At 44.2% G+C, this 18,303-nt stretch overlaps 1 protein-coding gene across 3 annotated transcripts in view; it reads left to right on the forward strand.

The window, feature by feature from the left end:
* The window catches only part of VAV1 (vav guanine nucleotide exchange factor 1), a 171,443-nt gene that overhangs the window by 64,743 nt on the left and 88,397 nt on the right, over nt 1-18,303 (forward strand). For all 3 annotated transcript variants that reach the window (XM_073552033.1, XM_073552034.1, XM_073552035.1), the window contains exons 5-7: nt 1,056-1,176; nt 14,172-14,264; nt 14,393-14,461. In XM_073552033.1, the coding sequence (XP_073408134.1) occupies nt 1,056-1,176; nt 14,172-14,264; nt 14,393-14,461 (283 nt within the window). The remainder of the gene's footprint in view (nt 1-1,055; nt 1,177-14,171; nt 14,265-14,392; nt 14,462-18,303) is intronic.

Consider the following 18,303-nt stretch of genomic DNA (forward strand, 5'->3'; position numbering starts at 1 on the left):
TTATATATAGGAGAAACATGAATTTCTCGGGAATAAGACATTGGCTAGCAAATATCAAGGTATCATTTTATTCAGCTTCCTATGACCTACGTGTCCATATAGATGGCTTAGGAGGGTTGATCCTGATGACAGATTCCCTTTAACTCTTATTGATTGCAGTGGCTAAGAAAGACTATTTTCGGTTTAGCTACTTGATGATGTGTATAAACCTAACAAAAAAGCAAAAAATTTGGAGTAACCAAAACCCACCAAATGAGAATTTATAATGAAACCACTCTTTATTAATAATAGGATACAAAAATGAATCACTAATAAAGATAGTTATGCAGGTTTAAGGAGGAGAAAAAATTGGAAATGTATCTTTCCCTTGAGAAAGCAGTACGCAAAATGCACGTTGGGCAGTTGGGGTGGACTCATCTAATCCTCTCTCACTCATGGGTAAGCAGGACTTCAGTTACTTAATAGCACTAGTCACTTTATGACCTATGCCATTGCATCATCTTTGTTATTTCACACAACAACTATTACTATATACTGTAGATTGGATTTGCCTTACACAGTGTGTTCTATTCTGATGTTGTTTGGTATATGTCTCTGCTCTGGATTATGATGTTGTCCAATTTTTCTCCTCCTTAAACCTGCATATCTATCTTTATTGGTGATTATTTTTTTTATCCTATTATTAATAAAAAGTGGTTTTATTATAAATTCCCGTTTGGTGGTTTTTGGTTACTCCAAATCCTTTGCTTTTTTGTTAGTTTCATATCATGGGAGTACTCCACTTTATATTTTGAACAATATAATTAGAGGCGACTTATAGTTCCTGTCCCTGACCCTTTGTTATATTGTGTTTTTTGAACTTTTTTTTTTTTTTTTTTACTAATGGTGGTGTGTATGTAGGTTATTTAATAGACCTGCATTATATACCGGTTTGATTTAGTGTCCCATGTCTCATGTTGATCTCCTAAAAAATAATAACTGAATAACTACACATTTTACACTGTAAAAACTATTTCAATAAATGTATAATTTCCAAATGGTATAATTTATTATAGTGACACTGGAGAGGAAGATGAAGACCTTTATGACTGTGTTGACTTGGATGAAGAGGAAGGCAATGAAATATATGAAGTACTCATGAAGTGTGACGAGCAACCGGCACCACTAAAAGATGGGGTAAAACATATAGCTAGCTGTGTCTGTATTTGCAACAATAAATCATGACAAAGGCTAGTGTAAAGGTTCGTCGGATGCAGTGAACAGCCGGAGACAGAGAAGGGGTTAACAAAATTTACTAAAGCAATTATCGAATAAGTATTGTGGGAAACCTTCGATGCAGGGAGGTGTTGAGACAAGCAGTGAAATATACAAGAATACACAACAAGAAATAAAAAGTGAAGATAAAGACTTATCGCTTGAAGATCTCATTAGAGAATGGTTGGAACAGTTCCCGACGGCGACGCAGTCCGTGAACAAAGTCCTTGTATCTGTGGCGTAAGAATGAGATGCACTGTCTCCTGACCGTGCCGAAGTATCTTGTTCCGTTGGTCCTGGGGTAGTTGAAATTGGGTCTGTTGAACTTGGGTCCGTTGAACTCGGGGTAAAGTTCCTGCTGTGGGTTGGTGAAGTGTGACGTGACTCGCCGGGAGCACGATGCCGTACAGGCCGCAGTTAAGACAAGGCTCTGTGCAGAGTCACAGCGTCCAGGGAAAGTCGGGAAGTCGGCTGCACTACTTGTTACAGGTTTCGTACTTGAGGAGGCAGTGGATAGAGTGCTCGAGAGGATTACAGTTTGAGAAAGGCTAGCATCAGTGGCGGTAGTAGAGGAGAGGGAGTCAACCTTCGTCCTTCTCTGTAGTTGCCTTCCCGCCAAGTCTCTCCCCTTCCCGCGCTTCGATCTTTTTAAGCCCCCCCACACCTCCTTCAGTCAGGTGCTCGAGCTCTTCCCGCCCAGCCAAGTCAGGCACGTCAGACAAGTCATCCTCCTGCAACAGTGGTGACGGCCCCGGTAGTTTCGGGTAAAGAGCGTATTCCTGTTCACCCCCTTACACTACTGTTAGGTGGCGGCTATTCTGTGGAGCTACATATGTAATGAAATATATAAAAGTAACCTAATGAAACAACAATAAAAGCTATTGTTAGGTAATGTTCACATGTAGCATTTTTTCAGCACTTTTTTTTTGCACAAAAAATGCAGCCTATGGCCAGAAAACCTTAGAGCGTGTTTTTGGTGCATTTTTTAATGTAGTTTATGATGTATTTCTTAATGTATTTTTTATTTTTTTTTTAATGCTATAAGCCATTGTAATATTAATCGAATTATGCTATATTTAAACTCAATGGGGAAAAACTACAATGAAAGGCTGAAAGAATTGACATGCTGCACCACAGGCCAAAAAATGCAAGGGAAAAAACCTACAGTCTGAATAAGACTATAGAATTTGCATTTTGCTGTTACAGTAAAATACTGTTATTTTTCCGCACAAAGAAAAGCATGCAAAAACGCATCAAAAACGCTAGGTGGAAACAAGCTCTTAGATGACTGGTACTCTGTAGGGATATGGGTCGCCCTCCCAGGGCTGTGGGGTACTCGATACTGGGCCGGTCTCTCAGAGGGGATTGTCACAGCAGCGGTGACCCGGTCCGTGGCCCTGGGCGCCCATGTAAAAGGGGTTGAGTGGGGAATAAAGTTTATAAGTGATTCGTGACGCCACCTGTGGTGTTCGGCAAGGGAGGTGTTAAGCCGATGCTGCAAGCAGGTCCTCTGGGACAGATGGTGTAGTGCAGCAATGATGTTGTAGCCCTCCACAGGCAGGGTTGTTGGTCCCAGGGCAGTGTAGCGGAATGTTTAGGAAGAGGGTGCTGTGTTTGGCACAGAGATGTAGCAGTGCTGAGGATGTTGCAGGAAGGAGGCAAGGACACAACAGGGTGCAGTTTCTTTACCTTTACTTGGCAAACGCAGTCCAGGGTCCTGGTTACAGATGGCACAGGAGCAGGCTAGCCTGGAAGCAACTCAGGGATCTCTCTATCAGATGGGTTGTGTAGTCTCCTTCCTAGCACTGGCTTGAGGTACATGCAGCACAGTGTTACACTAACGTTCCTCCTTCTTATCTTCTCTAAGAACTACCTCGTATGGCAGACAGCTGTAGCCCTCTATCTCTCTTGGCTCACCCGTCGCTGTTGTGCCTCCGAGTCTTAGTTGGGAATAGAGCATTTACAGCTTCCTATTCCTCTGGTTTCTGTTGCAGGACCTTCAGTATCCATACAACCATGGAGACCAGGCTCCAGATCTTGCGCTATCTATGGGAGTGGGAGGGAGCTCTCTCACCTCAGCTCAACCTCCAGCTTCTCTCCACACTGTCTACACTCGTTGCCCTCCTCACACTAACTAACTATTTCCCCTCCTGGCCCTCAGAGCGCGCTCCTCCCCCAATCCTGGTTCAGAGCTTCCTCTGCTGGCCTGGAGTGGGAGCGTGTTGCATGTAAATGATTAACTGTTAGAGAGACCCTTCCTCGCTTCCAAGCATGACATCACCCTCCCTGGAGGAAGGCAATGCCATTGTGGCGGCCATACTCCTGGGAGCGCCACATTCCCCCCTAGACCTGGGAGTTAGCGTGCACTCTAGTCAAGTTTTAACGAGGTGCAGGTGCAACGGAGCAGTAGGTCCCAATTACAAATTTAGTCTAATTCACCGCACACTCAAACAGATTTTGATGCAAATAAATGCTCATTTTATTACATGTGGGAGCCAAACAAGAATATAGCACACAGTAGAAGCGATACAAATAAGATGTTTCGGCTCAGCCCGAGCCTTTATCACTTTATCGCTGAAATACAAAAGGACATAAATCAGAAGAACGGAATACCAAAAATAAAAATGACAAAAAATCATTAAAACACAAAGATTGTCCCAGTAGATCAAGGTGGTGGTAATAAACACATATATACAATATATACAGTATGTTGATCCATAGTTATACAAGGATATGTCAATCAAATAGTCTAGTAGACTAACACCAAATAAAGCTGAAATATGAAGGTAGGTATTACCTTAGTCCAGTATTGGAAATTTGCATAAGGTGCAGAAGGAGAAGAAAATCTCTAAAGAAGACAGCCCAAGATAAGTGGCTGAAAGGAATTATCAAAGTCAAGGATTGTCATTTCAAATATGCAATGGCCACATATTATGTCAATGTTGTGTTTGTTCCTTTAGAAGGAGAGGAAGATATATATATATATATATATATATATACACTCACTGGCCACTTTATTAGGTACACCTGTCCAACTGTGTGTTAAGACTTAATTTCTAATCTGCCAATCACATGGCGGCAACTCAGTGCATTTAGGCATGTAGACATGGTCAAGACAATCTCCTGCAGTTCAAACCGAGCATCAGTATGGGGAAGAAAGGTGATTTGAGTGCCTTTGAACGTGGCATGATTGTTGGTGCCAGAAGGGCTGGTCTGAGTATTTCAGAAACTGCTGATCTACTGGGATTTTCACGCACAACCATCTCTAGGGTTTACAGAGAATGGTCCGAAAAAGAAAAAAAATCCAGTGAGCGGCAGTTCTGTGGCCGGAAATGCCTTGTTGATGCCAGAGGTCAGAGGAGAATGGGCAGACTGGTTCGAGCTGATAGAAAGGCAACAGTGACTCAAATTGCCACCCGTTACAACCAAGGTAGGCAGAAGAGCATCTCTGAACGCACAGTGCGTCGAACTTTGAGGCAGATGGGCTACAGCAGCAGAAGACCACACTGGGTACCACTCCTCTCAGCTAAGAACAGGAAACTGAGGCTACAATTTGCACAAGCTCATCGAAATTGGACAGTAGAAGATTGGAAAAACTTTGCCTGGTCTGATGAGTCTCGATTTCTGCTGCGACATTCGGATGGTAGGGTCAGAATTTGGCGTAAACAACATGAAAGCATGGATCCATCCTGCCTTGTATCAACGGTTCAGGCTGGTGGTGGTGGTGTCATGGTGTGGGGAATTTTTTCTTGGCACTCTTTGGGCCCCTTGGTACCAATTGAGCATCGTTGCAACGCCACAGCCTACCTGAGTATTGTTGCTGACCATGTCCATCCCTTTATGACCACAATGTACCCAACATCTGATGGCTACTTTCAGCAGGATAATGCGCCATGTCATAAAGCTCGAATCATCTCAGATTGGTTTCTTGAACATGACAATGAGTTCACTGTACTCAAATGGCCTCCTCAGTCACCAGATCTCAATCCAATAGAGCATCTTTGGGATGTGGTGGAACGGGAGATTCGCATCAGGGATGTGCAGCCGACAAATCTGCGCCAACTGTGTGATGCCATCATGTCAATATGGTCCAAAATCTCTGAGGAATGCTTCCAGCACCTTGTTGAATCTCTGCCACGAAGAATTGAGGCAGTTCTGAAGGCAAAAGGGGGTCCAACCCGTTACTAGCATGGTGTACCTAATAAAGTGGCCAGTGAGTGTATATATATATAGAGAGAGAGAGCTATTTTTGTTGCGGGCAGTAGATTGTAGGATGCCAGAGTATAGTGTCACAAATTATTGCTATAGCAATAATTTGTGACTCTATACTCTGGCATCCTACAATCTACTGCCCGCAACAAAAATAGCTCTCTCTCTCTCTATGTATGTATATATATATATATATAAATATATATATATATATATATATATATATATATATATATATATATATGTATATAAATATATATCTTCCTCTCCTTCTAAAGGAACAACACAACATTGACATAATATGTGGCCATTGCATATATGAAATGACTAACCTTGACTTTGATAATTCCTTTCAGCCACTTATCTTGGGCTGTCTTCTTTAGAGATTTTCTTCTCCTTCTGCACCTTATGCAAATTTTCAATACTGGACTAAGGTAATACCTCCCTTCATATTTCAGCTTTATTTGGTGCTAGTCTACTAGACTATTTGATTGACATATCCTTGTATAACTATGGATCAACATACTGTATATATTGTATATATGTGTGTTTATTCCCACCACCTTGATCTACTGGGACAATCTTTGTGTTTTAATGATTTTTTGTCATTTTTGGTATTCCGTTCTTCTGATTTATGTCCTTTTGTATTTCAGCGATAAAGTGATAAAGGCTCGGGCTGAGCCGAAACGTCTTATTTGTATCGCTTCTACTGTGAGCTATATTCTTGTTTGGCTCCCACATTCCCCCCTAGTGCAAGTCAGCACTCCTGGGCTGATGAACAACATAAAAACATATAACAAACGACAAACAATTATGGAGGTTACAAGATTTTGAAAAATGAAAAATTTACAAAAACCAAAAGCTCCAAAAATAGTCCTATGATTATAAGTCCAACCATCAATGTCCATGGTCCATTCCTGGGCAATTGGTGAACTATGCACAAAGTTGATTTTGACCACACAAGTCCTGTGGTCCAATGTCCATCAAAACATGAAACAAGAACTTCAAAAAGGCTTCTTACAGATTACCTGTAGGCACAAACTTGAAAACAGTTACATATATACATTTCAACTTTTACATTGACCTATCTATACACGATATCTGATGGGCGGTATACCTTGTGTAGTACGGGTAGACCTGTGTAACACTGGTGTGACTGGGGATCTTACTGGTTGCCTGATGCTAACTACTGGTGTAATGTGTAATGTACTGGATACACTACTGCTGGTTCTGCGTAGCACAGGGATGCTAGATTTCCTAGGACCAGTTCTACTCACTGTGGGCATGACAGATTCACCACCGGCGGGGCAGGGTTCTCTGGCTCCACTGCTGGTGTGGCATCTGCTGCCTGATTTTCCTGATTTTCAGGATTTTCTGAGTCACTTATTCCTGTACTACCAGTTGGGGAAAGGTCAACACTGGCACCACTATTGCATCATTTACTTTAGTCCAATTTGCAGGGAATTACCAAGTATGGTGCTGACCTTTTCTTCTTCTATGGGTCGGATGTTATTTTGTTCTTCCATTCTTTCTCTTAACTGGGCAGGGCATAATTTCAAATGATCCCTTGATACGGCTGCTGAGGTTTCTTTTCCTTCTTTGCTAATAAGGCACACCTTGGTATTGTCAAAGGTTGAGGGTAGAATGGTGTAAGGTTCAGCTTCCCATTGGTCATCCAATTTATGCATCCTCCTTTTCCTCTTGAGGACTTGTTCTCCTGGTGACAAGGGAAATGCACGTGCATGCAGATTGTAGTTCCTCTCTTGTTTTTGTCTTGCCTGAGCTAGACTCTTTTCCACGCATTCTTGTACTCTTCTGTACTGTTGCTGCCTCTCTGTGTCCCAGTCAGCATCTGCTGACGTCACTTCAGGTGTCAGGACTCCCATGTCCAAATCAATAGGCAGTTTACCAGGCCTCGCTCTCATTAGGTAGGCTGGAGTGCAGTTGGTGGAATTCACAGGAATGTGGTTGTAGAGGTCTACCAGATCTGGCAACTTTTCTGGCCACAGATTCCTCTTCTCCAAAGGCAAGGTCTTCAGTAGGTCAATCACCACATGGTTCATCTTTTCACACATGCCATTGGACTGTGGATGGTACGGTGTTGTCCGGATCTTCTTACAACCATACAAGTTACAGAATTCCTGGAACACTTCTGCCTCAAAAGCTGGACCTTGATCTGTAAGCACTCGCTCAGGATATCCATGTGGTCTACAGAAGTGCTGTTGAAAGGCTCTGGCTGCTGTCCTGGCTGTTTGATCTTTGACAGGCACAACTACCAGGAATCTTGAGTAGTGGTCCATGATGGTAAGAGCATAGATGTAGCCCGACCGGCTTGGGACCAATTTCACATGGTCTAGGGCAACCAACTCGAGTGGCTGCTTGGTCACTATTGGCTGCAGAGGAGCTCTCTGGCTGTTTCGATCCTTTCTGCACAGGTTACATTGTCCAAACTCTCGGCACCATTTTTCAATGGCTTTCCTCATACCAGCCCAGTAGAATCTCTCCCGGAGCAATGCTTCCAACTTCTTCCGTCCGAAGTGGCCAGCTCCATTGTGGTATGATTCCAAGACCATTGATGCCTCTCTCTTTGGGACTACTACCTGCCAGACCAACTCATGAGTGCGGGCATTGATACTCGTCCAACACAGCTTTCCTTCATAAATGAACAGCCGACCTCTTTACTTCCACAACTGCTGGGTTTCTTCAGGAGCATCCGACTCTGGGCGTGAGTCAGCTTGTGACAGTAGCGCCTTCACCAGGCGGACTGCGGGGTCACTATCCTGCGTTTCTGCTCAATCGTGATCGGGCAATGGATTTAGGGTGGCCTCTTTCAAGCCAGACCTTCTGTATCTCACTCCTTGGGCACGTTGGGCTGCAATTGGCCGGTGGAAGGGAGGTAACTCTATTTCTTCAAGAGCCTCAGGGTCTTCTCCTGCATCTGGCAGATTAGGCATCCTGGACAGCGCATCAGCATTGGAATTCTTGTGCCCTGCTCGGTACTTGATGGTAAACTCATTGTTAGACAGCCGAGCCATCCATCTCTGCTCCAGTGCACCTAGTTTTGCAGTTTCCAAGTGAGTCAACGGGTTGTTGTCCGTGAAGATGGTAAACTTGGCTGAAGCTAGGTAATGCTTGAATCTTTCAGTCACAGCCCAGACTATGGCGAGGAACTGTAGTTGTCAGAATTCCTTTCAGTGGGACGAAGCTTCCTGCTGGCATAGGAGATCACTCTTTCTTTGCCATTCTGTACTTGTGACAGTACTGCTCCCAGTCCCACGTTGCTGGCATCAGTATACAACACAAAGGGCTGGTCATAATCTGGGTAGGCCAGACCTTCATCTCCTGTGAGAGCCATCTTCAGTCGGGTGAAGGACCTCTCCAACTCCTCAGTCCATTCAAAATGTGGAATTCTTCTGTTTGGCTTTCTTGGACTGTCCCACCAGAAGATTTTGCATAGGGGTGGCTATTTCAGTGAAGCCTTTGATGAACCTTCGGTAGTAGCCTACCAACCCGAGGAATTGGCGTACTTCATGGAGGTTGCTGGGCTTCGGCCTGTCCCGGATGACTGTGACTTTGTCAGGATCCGGTGCCACATTTACACTCACTACATGACCGAGGTACTGTACCTTGGGCTTCAGGAGGTGGCATTTGGAAGGCTTCACCTTCAGGCCAAAGTTGGACAAGACTTCAAACACCTCAGCCAGGTGCTCCAGATGGTCTTCATAAGTTTTGGAGAAAACAATGACATCATCAAGGTACAACAGGACTGTCTCAAAGTTCATGTGTCCCAGGCAGCACTCCATCAGCCGTTGAAATGTTCCTGGGGCGGTGCAGAGCCCGAATGGCATATAGTTGAACTCACAGAGACCCATTGGGGTGGTAAATGCTGTTTTCTCCTTGTCTGCCTCTGCCACGGGAACCTGCCAATACCCACTAGTGAGATCTAAGGTGGAAAAGTAGTTAGCAGTTTTAAGTGCAGCTAATGATTCCTCAATCCTAGGTAATAAGTAGGCATCTTTATGTGTAATGCTGTTAATTTTCCTGTAATCAACACACATTCTCATGGTACCATCCTTTTTCTTTACAAAAACTATGGGAGCTGCCCAGGGGCTACAACTGTCTCTGATAACCCCAGTTTCCTTCATCTCTCTCAACATACCTTTAGCACATTGGTATTGTGTTGGGGGTATTTGCCGGTATCTTTCTTTTATGGGTGAATGATCTCCAGTGGGGATATGATATTGAACCCCTTTTGCCGTCCCAAAATCTAGGGATTGTTTACTGAATACCCGCTCATATTCCTGGGTTACCCTGTAAACCTCATTTTTCTGGAATAAAGGTGTAGAGTCAGTTCCCACCTGCAGTTGCTGGCACCACTCTTCCAGCTGCTTTACAGAGCCATTGTCCTCCACCTGGTTGGATGAGACCAAGGGCTCTGCTGCCTGCATTGCATTATTACTGACAGTGAGCAGCTTAGCAACTGTGGCATACCCCACAATTCAAAAGGCGTACAGGTACTCTCCCCTTTCGTACATCAACTACGCCTCCGGCTGTCAGGACAGTGGGCCGGCTATCAGAGTACACTGGTACTACCAATGCCTGGTAATCTTTTCCTCTGAGGCCTATGGCTGCCCGACACCAAATCAACATTTCACATCTGGGGGGGGTATTGCAATGGGAAAAGCATCACTCACTCTGACGCTGCCAATTTCTCCGCCAGAGAGTTCATCCTGCTGTCTTAGCATCAGGGCCTTGATCTTCTTCTGCAGGACTCGTTGTTCACTGGAACCAGCAGTCTCAGCCACCTGTTGCAACAAGACAATAACCTCGGAAAGACAATTTTCAATTACATTTCTACTAAGAGTCATCATGGGATTACATTCTCGTCGATCAATATCCACAACTATCAGACCTTCACATTTTAACTCCACCACTTTAACAGTAATTTCTTTACATCCCACTTGTGATAAAGACTGACCATTACTGGCAACTACTGTTAGTTCATCACTTGGGCCACGGGTGAGTTCTGAGTCAGCGCAATACCGCTTGTAGAGGATATAGGGTATAGTGGTCACCTGGGAGCCAGTGTCCAGCAAAGCGTTCATGGGGATGCCGTCAATCACCACAGGGAGGATCGGTCTCCCTCCAACATACTTGGCTCACCAGTTCCTTGGGCCTTGTGGTCCTACTCCTGGGGGTTGGCCCTCTGCCCCAGGGGTTACTCGTTTAACACTAGAAGTCCCAGAAATTTCGAGCTCCCCCCTGAAGTCCCGAAAGAGGGTCAAATGACCCTTAGTCCGAACTGACAACTCTGATGGCTCCAATTAGCATCCTTTCATTTGTAAATGTGGCCATTGTCTGAGGAATCTGCAGGGGGGAGTAGAGCTGAATTCATCCTCAAAACACTGTGTGAAACACGGTCAAGAGACTTTGCATTTTGAGGGAACTGACAATTTGTATAAACCACACATTTTGTTTTGAAGCACACATGAAGTGTTTTGGGAGAGATGTGACCTTTTGCTGCTGATCTGTGATGTTGTGCTGGTCATTTTGCCAAATGTACATATAGTTTGCAAAATATACAATCTGTTTCAATTTTTCAAGTTTTTCTAAAAGAATTTAGTTATGTTTTTCTTTTAAAAAAAGATGTGAAAGAAGTGGGTTAAAAATGACAGACAAAAAACAAAACAAATTAATTGTGTTGATCCACCTCAACAAAGGTCTTGTAAAAGAGCAAAAGAATGTAAGCTGCTCCTGAGTGCGTCTGCCCACCCCCCAGCTGCATTGTGGTGCGGGGGATATGCATAAGGTTGCTAACACCTTAGCAAATTTGCATGCAGCCTTTTGTGCTGTGGGGGATAAATAGGTGACAGCTTCACCTATTATGTTCACAAGAAGCAAAATGCAGAGAAGGCTCACCACTCAACTGGCATTGGAACTGATCCTGAGCAACACCAACCCTTGTGACTCAGATGGAGAAGTCATAGTCCTTCAACCGGATTTGGACTCTGAGATGTCTTCAGGCTAGATTTTTCAAATTACCGATTTTTATTTCCTGACTATCTTTTTTATTTAGAACCAAAACAAAATGTTAATTTGAAACTATTTATCTTGCAGATGAGGAGACTCCTCCTCTACCAAAAAAGAGAGCTCAGTTGGCGAGTGAGCCGACAGAGACCGCAAAAGATGGCACAGTGTGGCGTGAAGTACAAGTGGGGATGTAATGGACCAAATGGTGCGGGAGTACAGCGTGCGTGCAGGAACATGGAGATGGCCAGTCGCCATGTTCTACAACATTATTGACATGGCAGCACTGAATGCGCATGTTCTTTATCAGGCATGCACTGAAGTGCAGGAGAGACAGGTGGACTTCCTGGTTGAGATTGCAAAAGAGTTAGGTGGCTCTCATGTGAGTGAAAAGAAGGCACGCAAGGAGAAACTCCTTCGGCAACAACCTTCCACACCCTGCCCTGGCAAAAGCGCGAAGTGTCAGGTCAACCATCGATGCACGAACAATTGTGCAACAGAGACATGTGTTGACTGCTACAAATACACGTGTGGCAAATGTACCAGGGACATACCCAGGCAGTGCCAGGTATGTTCCGACAGTGCAGACAGACTGCTCGGTGAGTGCTGAAATGCTAGTCACACAAGAAGGACATGCCACTCACACACACACATGCAGCCCCCACTGCAGCCTATTGTAAATATGTGTGGAATTGTTTTATTCCTTGTATTTTTTTATTTTTCTATCAAAAATAAAAAGCATAGAGACAAATAACAGTTGTTCTTTTGTATATTTTTCACACTGACATTTCAGTCCTCTTGACTTGGACACAAATGATTCTGGTCATTACTCACAGCTGTACCTTGCTCTAAAATTTCTAATTCTCTATTTAAAATATATAAAAAATGATTCATTGTTTCAGTGCTTTTTTGCTCAAATAAAACTAAACTAAATACAATATGTATAGTCTTTATATTATCAAATACAATAAACTAAATAGAACTAACTAGAAACTAAAAGGCTAAACTCAATGGAAAACAACAACCTCTTGTGGTGCGACAGTAGTGGCCTTAATTACAGAACAAAAGACGGTGATTATAGGATGTTAGATAAAATCCTTCAGGTCATTCGACCCGTCTCTGGGTTCCAAAGGTAGAAATGTTAAATGACCCCTCTCTGGGACTTATGGTGTTAAAGGACAGAATCTTGCAAGATGGCCTGCCTTGTGGCAGCGACGACAGATGGGACGTCCGTCCTGGTCATAGCGGTCATTGTTCCTCCCTCGGAGCCCCGGGGTTGAGCGGCTTACTGGCTGTAGGTCTCAGCTCCTCCCCTTCTCGCGCGCTGTCCTCTCTTCCCGCGTGGCACTTCACTTCTTCGCGCTCTTCGGCTGGCTCCGCCCATGAAGACCTGCCCCTTTTCTTCCCGCGCACACCAATCAGCGGGATAATGGTGGCAATGGCGCCAATTTCGCACACAGTCTATAGCACACAGGACCCGGGGATACCGGGCTCCGTAATCCTGTTCGTGATTCCAATATGGGTCGCCCTCCCAGGGCTGTAGGGTACTCGGTACCGGGCTGGGCTCTCAGAGGGTATTGTCACAGCAGCAGTGACCCAAGCCGTGGCCCTGGGCACCCATGTAAAATGGGTTGAGTGGGGAATAAAGTTTATAAGTGATTCGTGACGCCACCTGTGGTGTTCGGCAAGGGAGGTGTTAAGCCGACGCTGCAAGCAGGTCCTCTGGAACAGATGGTGTAGTGCAGCAATGATGTTGTAGCCCTCCACAGGTAGGGCTGTTGGTCCCAGGGCAGTGTAGCGGAATATTTAGGAAGAGGGTGCTGTGTTTGGCACAGAGATGTAGCAGTGCTGAGGATGTTGCAGGAAGGAGGCAAGGACACAACAGGGTGCAGTTTCTTTACCTTTACTTGGCAAACGCAGTCCAGGGTCCTGGTTACAGATGGCACAGGAGCAGGCTAGCCTGGAAGAAACTCAGGGATCTCTCTATCAGATGGGTTGTGTAGTCTCCTTCCTAGCGCTGGCTTGAGGTACATGCAGTACAGTGTTACACTGAAGTTCCTTCTTCTTATCTTCTCTTGGAACTACCTCGTATGGCAGACAGCTGTAGCCCTCTATCTCTCTAGGCTCACCCGTCGCTGTTGTGCCTCCGAGTCTTAGTTGGGAATAGAGCATTTACAGCTTGCTATTCCTCTGGTTTCTGTTGCAGGACCTTCAGTATCCATACAACCATGGAGACCAGGCTCCAGATCTTGCGCTATCTCTGGGAGTGGGAGGGAGCTCTCTCACCTCAGCTCAACCTCCAGCTTCTCTCCACACTGTCTACACTCGTTGCCCTCCTCACACTAACTAACTATTTCCCCTCCTGGTCCTCAGAGCGCGCTCCTCACCAAATCCTGGTTCAGAGCTTCCTCTGCTGGCCTGGAGTGGGAGCGTGTTGCATGTAAATGATTAACTGTTAGAGAGACCCTTCCTCGCTTCCAAGCATGACATCACCCTCCCTGGAGGAAGGCAATGCCATTGTGGCGGCCATACTCCTGGGGGCTCCACAGATACATAACTAATGTTACAAAATATAGCAGCTTCAGCCTCAGAAACTAGATATGACTGGTCTTGCATTAATCTTCCTTACTGTATTCTGTTCTACAAAGGTATATCTCTTTTTCTCTTAAAATAACAAACAGAAAATGACTTCCGATGACATGAAAAGGTGCTGCCTCCACGAGTTGTACCAGACAGAGGAAAAGTACACAGACACGCTTGAATCCATCTGCCAGGTACTGATATATGTAGCAGCAGTGGACAAGGTGATACTGATTTGCTGCATAAAAGCTGAACGTACAGTATCTCTGATGACCCAGTGATGAATGTTGGTGAAGTTGATTGGATGGTTTCTCTTTTTCAGTATTTTATGAAGCCCCTGCAGAATTTCCATCGCAGAGATAAAATGAGTGACATATTCATCAATATAGAGGTGACTATATTTAGTATAGTATTTATGCATAAGAATATTGGACACTGTGATATCAGCTCTACATAATATGCATTGTTATTCAAAAGCAAGTGTACCTATTATAAGGAAACTAGAGAAGAGCGAATCTTTCGAAATGAGTATATGGATGATAACTGTTTTTCACTGCTGTTCTGTCACACACACTCTGTAATGTTTATTCAGTGTCTTAAGATTTCCGTACACATTAGACCAATGTCGGGTGAACCCACCGACATAAATGAGTTCGGTCGACATCTTATGTGAATGGGGGCGTCAGCCGACTGATGGTCCAAAGAAATGTCGGTCACGCATTTTTTATTTCAGACTGCCAATTGCATTATTCACCTTGACAGTGGGAGTTGGTGGCTTTCTCATTTGCTCATAGAGGAAACAGTGACACTCAGCTGAGTAAGTGCTCCTGTGTATGGGAAAGTTTGGCCAACAACCATCAATATATATGGTGAAGTTTATGGTGTTCTCTGCTTATCACTATTAGGCCGGCGTCACACTAGAGAGAAATACGGATGAGTGAGAGGCGCAAAAACAACGCATTACAGTTGGACCAATGTTTCTCTATGGGGCAGCTCCCATCAGCCGTATATTTCTCCTCCGTATTTTACGGGCTGAGAAAAAACCCAGCATGCTGCGATTGTCAGTGTATTATGGGCAAAATACGCCAATGCAAGTCTATGGGGGCGAGAAAAATATGGATTACACACGCACCAGGCATGTGACTTGCGAGAAATATGCACCAGTGTCCCTCAACAAAAGCCGGCAATTCATTGTGCGATACAGTAAAATCACACTGACATGTTTAATAAAGAAATAAAAGAATAGATATATACACATAGAATACATATATATATTGTAACGTTCCACCATGTGAGTGGACGGGGATTACTCACTTTGCAGGTCTTTGAGGTAAACACTGGCACGCGTACTGCGTCGTCTTTCCAGCCTTATCAATTCCACTTCCTTTTGATACGCCATACAATACTCCAGCAGAGTCCATATATTTCCAAAACTCTCCATCGTACCTAAAACGAAGAACGGTACCATACCCTTTTCCCTGGGTATCTGATCTTCATGGTCACCTGGAATACTTAGCTTCACCACTCCAGACTTATTCATCATCTCTTGCATAAAATCGACCATTTTCCCCAATGACTTTCCTCACCATGGGAATAGGTACGTGTATTACATCTTCCAGAAGCCTCCGAGCTTTCCTCACGCTCCAGCCATTTAGCAGCCTCTTCATTCTCCAACTGGACCAACCACTTCTTCCGCACACATCTCCAGTGCTGGTCACTCAGGACAGCTACTTTTTTTGCCGTGACACTAGATGTGGACAGTACCACTAACTGTTTATCTTCCGGGGTCCAATACACCTTACACACCCCACAGCCTTCTTGAAATCTTCATGCATAGACTCCCTAGCACACGCTTCTCTCAGGTCTTCAGGTACCTCTATCACGCACTTGAAGAGCGAGGTCTCATTCCCTTCATGGACAGATGGCTCCCGTTTTGCCATGGATCTTTCCATCAAGACATCTACCTCGACCGGTTGATTGTCTTGTTCCACCTCATCACTCTGGCAGTGCCGCTGTAATTCTGCAACCTCCAACTTCCTCTCTTGCATTAGACCTCCTTAGGCTTCCCAGAGCACCTCCATATCTCCCAATATGGCTTTCTTCTCAGTTTGGCACATTACCAGGTGACTTCGTAGCTCAGAGACTTCCTTCTCCAGCTCACCCACTCTTTGCTCAGCCGCCTGTCTCAGGACTGTTTCTTGTTTTACAAGCTCTGTCCTTATCTTTAATGCGGCCTTTAAATCTGCCACCTTGTGCTTCTCTTGAGCCAGTCTTTTGGTGAGGTCTTGGAACGCCTGCGTTTCCTTCTCTCCAAGTCGGGCCTTGACTGCCAAGAATTCAGACTCCTTCAACCTTTTTTGAGGCTCTGCCCAGTCACCCTCAGGTAACTCTCGACTTTTTGTACCTTCCTCACTGTACTCCCTTTCTATCTTAGAGCCACAGAGTCACTTAAAGGTGACATTAAGCCGGATTAATAATGGAGAGGTGTCAATAAGACACCTCTCCATTATTAACCCTAGAATAGTAAAGGGTTAAAAAAAACACACACCGACATGAATTAAAAGTTCTTTTAATGAAATAAACACACCAAGTTTTTGACCAAATTTATTCATCTGCTAATCCAAAAACAAGCCATGGATCTGTAAAATAAATAAATAAATAAAACAACAACAGTATACATACCTCTCCGCTGTTCAGTCAGGTCCTCCGCTGCAATCCATCAGAAGGAGTTAACTGGTTTACAACGGGACTGGTGCTAATGCGACCAGCCACGCTGTAAACCACTGCCGAATGAATTAGTTAATCTCTGCGCAGTCTCCCCAGCTGATCGGAGATGAACTAATAAGCATGGGAAAGTTTCTGAACTTTTTCCAACGCTCACTAGTTCACCTCCGGTCAGCCAGGGACTCCGCGCAGCCTTAGTAATCAGTGAGGCTATGCGGAGTCCCTGGCTGACCGGAGGTGAACTTTTTCCCACGATTATTAGTTCATCTCTCGTCAGCTGGGGAGACTGCGCAGAGATGAACTAATTCATTCGGCAGTGGTTTACAGCAGGGCCGGTCGCATTAGCAGCGGTCCCGTTGTCAAGGTAGAAAGTTGACATTAACCCATTATTAACCCATTACTAGCCACAGCTACAGGGCAATAGATATAGATATATATATATATATATTATTTTTTCTATGTGTCTATATCTATTCTTTTGTTTGTGTTTTAACCTGTCATTGGGCTCCATTGTATGTCCATTTTGCAAGCTGGAGAGAAAATCTCGGCATACGGATGCTTACATGCGTAAAAAACGCAGCCACGCCTTGACAGCGGATGACATACGGATCACTGTTCAGGGAACATATGGTCCATATTTTTATACGTTGTGTCTGACTCCAGCCACACTGAGCTGTGTCCTCTCACTATCCTGTGATCTGTGTCCTCTCACCATTCAGATTGACTACAAAGCAGCTGCTGCATTCCCTGCCTCTGCTTGTATAAAGGCTATGATAGCCATTCCTTATTGACTGTGCTATAGCGTGTGATATGATAGCTGTAAAGCATTATGGGAAAGTCTAAGCGGCCACACCTGAGATCATGTGAGTCTTCTCTGGCTCATGCAATCTTCTGTTTTGAGTAAACTGGCAGCACTGTATGTATTTTATTTTTGTGATTCGCCCAAAATTAGTTATATTGCGAGGTGCAGTCAGTTTCCTGAAATTTTACACAAATTTGATTTGCATCGAATTGATTCGCTCATCTCAGAAAAAAATGTATAGACCGTACTGTATAACTTAAGGCTAGTGCTGCACTGCCACACGGATTCTGCAACATAAGTTATTGCTGTTCCACTACTATTTTACAGCAATAGAACAAAACCAATCCAAATCACATACAAGTTGCATGGGAGTCAAAAGTCACAAGTGATTTACATTGAGGTCTATGTGGTAAAGGCTCATCCACAATGCTGTTACTGTAACATACGTAGATCTATGAAAAATTTGCAGTGTATCTACTAAGTGGGAACATGCGTTTAGATTATTATACTTTTCTGTTAGCCATATGTTATGTTAAAGTCTAAAATATCATTTAAAATCATACCATATATAATGCATTTTGTTTTGGTGTGAGTGGTGAGGGTTTAAGACCAAAATTTTCTTTTTCTTTTTTTTAAATGCAGTATTGCCTTTGGTGCTGTTTAGCTGCACTCCTCTAATTCGATATATAAGAATTACCAGAATAAGG

The sequence above is a fragment of the Dendrobates tinctorius genome, unplaced genomic scaffold, assembly GCF_039654945.1.
Source record: "Dendrobates tinctorius isolate UK_male_01 unplaced genomic scaffold, ASM3965494v1 ptg000183l, whole genome shotgun sequence".
NCBI lineage: Eukaryota > Metazoa > Chordata > Amphibia > Anura > Dendrobatidae > Dendrobates > Dendrobates tinctorius.